Raw genomic sequence first — 4,992 nt, 5'->3', positions numbered from 1 at the left:
ACACACACACACACACACACACACACACACACACACACACACACACACACACACACACACCTCAACACGCGCGCAACTAGTACTAACGTGGTACAAGTACTAGTAGTAGTAGACCTACCTTTTCCATCATCAACGGCATTAAAATGTACGTCATACTTTTGCCATATCCTGTTGGTAGTAGTCCAAATACGTCTTTATTATTAAGAAGATGGACTAAAACACTAATTTGCTCAGATTTCAGAGTAAAGTCGAACTTCTTTTCTTCGGCAATATCGCCATAGAGTTGTTTTACTTTGTCAGCGTCCATCGTGTACAGAGACGTCAGCCTTAAGCTGACAGAGATGTCAGCCTTAATTATTTCCGAGTGAATCCGAGGCTACCGGAAGTGAATTTCATTGGTCGATCGAAAAATCTGTACAATATGGCCAAAAATATCGAAGTTACTCTGACTAGGATGAATTATTGCATGAAAACCATTGGATAGGTGAATCGAGTAGCACTGAGGGCGTGACGGGGTTATATCCGACCCAAAATATCAAGTACAGACCTTCTGTTTGTCAATATCGCTTTCCGAAGACTTTATCTCCGTTTCAGAACTTTGTTTTCATGCAATAATTCATCCTAGTAAGAGTAACTTCGATACTTTTTCCACAACAAAAATTGCAACAATTTTTACAAGGGTGACTGCAGACGATAAACCCGCACCCTCAGATTAGCAAAGCGGAGTTTACGTCTGCATTTGCGGACTACTATCTAATAGTAATATGCAGAACCGTACCTCGTCTACTCCACTAACGAGTCTAGGGAGTCGCCTACGCCTACTCCCTAATCCTAACCCTAACCATATCAAATAGTGACCAGGGTACGTTCCGGTATACCGGACCGTACCCAGGGTACGTTCCGGCAGTACCCTGGGGGACATAGACCCTATGAGCAGTAGTAGGGGCCTACTTCAGAGTTCAGTGACTGAGACTGAGACTGAGAGTGAGAGAAAATTCATAATCGGGCGTCTTGTACACTGACACTGTATGTATAATCATGATTTTTAAATTGTTCAGTAAAACGTTGAAGTTATGTATGTGCTATACGCAACCGTAGAAATAGTTCCTGGTATTTCCGCAAAAGAAAACGAATGTCCCAGCAGTGAAGATTTCGTTATGTTATGTTCACCGCCATTTCTGTCTTTTCATTTCCGGTACCGGTTACCTTACCCTGAGGATTCTATATTTTAAACTAAGACTTTAACTTTTATAATTGGACAATAGCACGATGTAATTTCTTAGCAGAAAGACAGGTAAATCTTTTTATAATTTAACCTACTTAGAGAGCATGTAACTATTCCTGATATACCTAGTGATTTCGATTTATTAAAATACATATTTAACCTCTGTGAGTGAGGTAAGGTTACCAACAGGCAACATGGCGGCGGCCCTAGTTAGAAGAACTACTGCCACCAGTCTTTTAAGAATTCATCCGGCATTATTACCACAACAGGTAATTCGAGTTTGCATCATATCGTAATAAATGTCTATCACGCGTATCTGGAATTATCTTATATGGACATTATTTTACAAGTGCCTAAATCTGCTTTTGAACAAAATGTTAGGGCACTAAAATTAAATTCCATTTTATTACTAAGATTAGGTACTGACATTCAGTCATTCTGAATGATAGTTGATATTAATGTCTAATGATACGTTGCAGGACCATTACGGTATAACGTACAGGAATACATAGCTTAGCCTAACACAAACCTATTGGTGAATCCTGGTTGGGCCTACTGAAACCGAGATTCGATAAACAGAATCCAATGGCAATGACAATGTGTTTAGCTCTTACGACGTGTAGACTGTAGAGTCAAGAGTGTGGGCCCTAAATTTAAATGACAATGTAGCTGGCTAGAGTGCAATATGAGTTAATACAGAAAACTGGTCAGTGGTCTACTTTAGGATCCCGATAGACATTATTGTCATCATGTTTAAGTGGAAGCGTAATCCTAAGCAAATCCTAAACTAATCTGGACCCCATCATGTAGGCTTATATCTGGAGGTGGTAAAGTAGTTTGCCTGGACGTAGTGCTGTAAATCATTCATTATATGAGCATCACATGGTCACGATATTGCCATACACATCATAATATTTAGGTTTGATAGTAATAAAGTAATAATATATGATGGTATAATATTGGGATGCCTGAACTATATTCGCATCATTTGACCTCATGAATCATGATAATCGTACGGCTTGTTGTTCCCTATCAATGTTGGTAGAAACTGCTGTCATACTATTCATGTGTTGTGATTAACTCAAAACGTGTTTCCATCATGGAGTATACTCATGGGGGGCTTAGAGATATATATTTATGGGTCGAAATCCTAAAGCCTAGGACACACTAGCGATTCTGTGCGCTGCTCTGCAGCGTATATTTTCGCTCACGATTTTAGAACGCCGTACGAGTTGCGCGTACAGCTGGACACACTGAGATTTTGTACGCTGGCCGTGTTAGAATGTACAGTAACAGGTGAAAATAAATAAAGTCAGAACAGTGTGTGTCAGGCAGGAGGTTGTACATGTTCAACTCGAATTAAAATCAAATTTGCTGAAATTCTACAAATAGCCCATCTATAAATAATATATAAGTAATTAAGGGCTGTTGTCAATTGTCATACTTATAGGCACAACACTGCCATACGAAATCGTCAACTAAATAATGAACATAATTCGATTTATTGAACTGCCTAGATCCATCTGGCTATTTATTTGATTATATCAACAGACATAGAGCAAAACTTATATATTGGGTTAAAGGGAGAATAGTATTATCAGGAGCTCTTAAAGTTAGGTATAAATATGTTCGATTTGTTCTGATATGTTGATCAAAATATAGGATCAGCTATGTGTGATCGATGTATGTTTACATCTGCCATGGGTCATTGCGCAACCGGCTCTACAACTGCTGCTCCCGCTGCGCCACCTGCTGACAAAGCTAGTGGCTAACCCCATTAAGCATAATTAATCATTTAGATTAGTGTAGTTTTTTAACATGTTTATCTTCAAAACAATAGAGACACTTTTGGATAAAAGTATATCCAATTTATTTACTTAACTGATGATGCACTGAGTTTTTGAATTGAATATTTCAAATTTTAAAATAATTATCATTAAAATGCTTCTTTTTCTTAGTTATGTCCCACTCAGTCTTCTGTTTCACACAGACAAGAGGCTTATTGTATTGACTATTGTGTATTAATATAATACACATGTATATTATAAATATTACATACTTTATATTGAAATACTATATTGCATAATCTTTTCAAATGAGTAAATGTAACCAATGTTTATATTTTTATCTTTTAGGGCAACCTTTCAAGTTACAGCAGTTACTCATGGGGAAAGAAGATTGTGAGTACATCTGTTTGTAATTTAATTTTGATTATAGCTACATAATTACATGTTAAAAATCTGATAATTAACATACATGTATATATACACACGTATGCAAGCACGCACACACGCACGTACACACACACGCACACATGCACACACACACACTCACAGTCACTCGCACACAGATACATTTCACATGTTTAGTAGCAGTCTGAATGTAGTGTGCATAGTAAGTGTGTTGTTAATGAATGCTTATTCATGACAATTGTAGGTTCTTGGCACAACAGGTCTATTAACTGCTGGTGGATTAGGTCTAGTTGCTGCACTAAACCATTCTGTAAAAGCAACAGACCTAATTCTTCATCCTGCCAAACTGCCATGGAGCCATAAAGGATGGTTTAGCTCTATAGATCATGCCAGGTGATGATCACTGGACGTCTCTGTTTCAGTCTGTTTAGTAGTTTTTAAATGTAGAGTTAAGTGTTTCATCATTTTTAGCTATTTTACTTGTTAATGATAAACCTGGTGCCACCTGTTGGGTAGAAAATGAATTTTTTCTCACGTCATTTCCATATACATTTTCTATTACAAAGGCTTTATGTTCGGTGTTGTTTGGTTAATCAAAATCGTTTACAATAACAATTGATAGCATTACTAAATATAGATTTGTGACATTAACATAATCACTGCAGCATCCGACGAGGTTATGAAGTCTACAAGCAGGTGTGTGCCGCCTGTCACAGTATGAAGTACATCGCTTACCGTAATCTGGTGGACGTATGCCACACAGAAGCTGAGGCAAAGGCAGAAGCCGAAGAGGTGAAGTGCAGTAAACAATTGATCCAGTTAGTTTTGTATCTGTGGTAGCTAATCATGGATAGATCTTTTAGCGAAGGTCGCAGTTTTACTGCTATTATTGACTTGTAAGCGCAGTCAGTGAAATTGATTTTGTATATGTAATTACGAAAATACCTTTGTAGCTACCATTGTAAGTGCATTTATCATAGTTAAATTGTGAAACAACAAAATGTGTGGAAGCTTGCACCGTGTAACTGCATTATCACTAGTGACACGATTGCAAAAACACCGTGATTAGTGGATATAGTTTTTAGCTCATCTGACATAGTCAGATGCAGCTTGTAGAATCGCATGAGCGTGCGTCCGTGCGTCCGTCCGTCCGAGCGTCCGTCCGTGCGTCCGTCAACAGTTGGGCACAAATCTAAACGGCTCGACGTACGGATTCGAAAGTCGGGACGTGGGGGGGTAATCCGAAATCGAGTTGGGATGTCGAAGCTGGGGGTCAAAGGTCAAAAGGTGTAAAAGAAGGGGGAACATTCCCTCCTTAACTTAAGGTATAGGGAGGAAATGCAGAATTGCGGCACAAATCTAAACGGCTCGACCTAGGCTCGTGATAGTCGGTGTATAGCATCATGGTAGGAAAAGCCATCACTGTGCCGAAATTGGAGGTCAAAGGTCAATGGGGCACAGGGCAGATTTTAGACATTTTCTGAGGACTTTTTTGTTTCAGCGGTGACCTAGAATTTTTATGGCTTTATTGAAAGGGCCATGAAATGTACTTTCTGCTGACATACGAAGAGTAAG

At 38.7% G+C, this 4,992-nt stretch overlaps 2 protein-coding genes across 5 annotated transcripts in view; one reads left to right on the top strand and one right to left on the bottom strand.

Annotated features, from left to right (window-relative positions):
* LOC106806800 (transport and Golgi organization protein 11-like) overlaps positions 1–1,795 on the bottom strand; it is a 7,601-nt gene extending 5,806 nt beyond the window's left edge. Inside the window, exon 1 of one of the 4 annotated variants that reach the window (XM_014808913.1) lies at positions 1,755–1,795. The gene's annotated coding sequence lies outside the window, so the exon portion shown is untranslated. Of the gene's footprint in view, positions 1–951; positions 1,046–1,088; positions 1,209–1,754 lie in introns of those variants that run through there. The other 3 variants (XM_014808893.1, XM_014808884.1, XM_014808903.1) reach the window with 3 other exon arrangements.
* LOC106806792 (cytochrome c1, heme protein, mitochondrial-like) overlaps positions 1,400–4,992 on the top strand; it is an 8,413-nt gene continuing 4,820 nt past the window's right edge. Inside the window, exons 1-4 of the mRNA XM_014808874.1 lie at positions 1,400–1,494; positions 3,361–3,405; positions 3,662–3,810; positions 4,083–4,209. Coding sequence (XP_014664360.1) covers positions 1,420–1,494; positions 3,361–3,405; positions 3,662–3,810; positions 4,083–4,209 — 396 coding nt within the window. The 5' untranslated portion in view covers positions 1,400–1,419. The remainder of the gene's footprint in view (positions 1,495–3,360; positions 3,406–3,661; positions 3,811–4,082; positions 4,210–4,992) is intronic.

This window comes from Priapulus caudatus, unplaced genomic scaffold (assembly GCF_000485595.1).
Source record: "Priapulus caudatus unplaced genomic scaffold, Priapulus_caudatus-5.0.1 Scaffold9, whole genome shotgun sequence".
NCBI classification, from domain to species: Eukaryota; Metazoa; Priapulida; class Priapulimorpha; order Priapulimorphida; family Priapulidae; genus Priapulus; species Priapulus caudatus.
The sequence above is the reverse complement of the archived record's forward strand: the minus strand, read 5'-3'. Positions and strand labels throughout refer to the sequence as shown.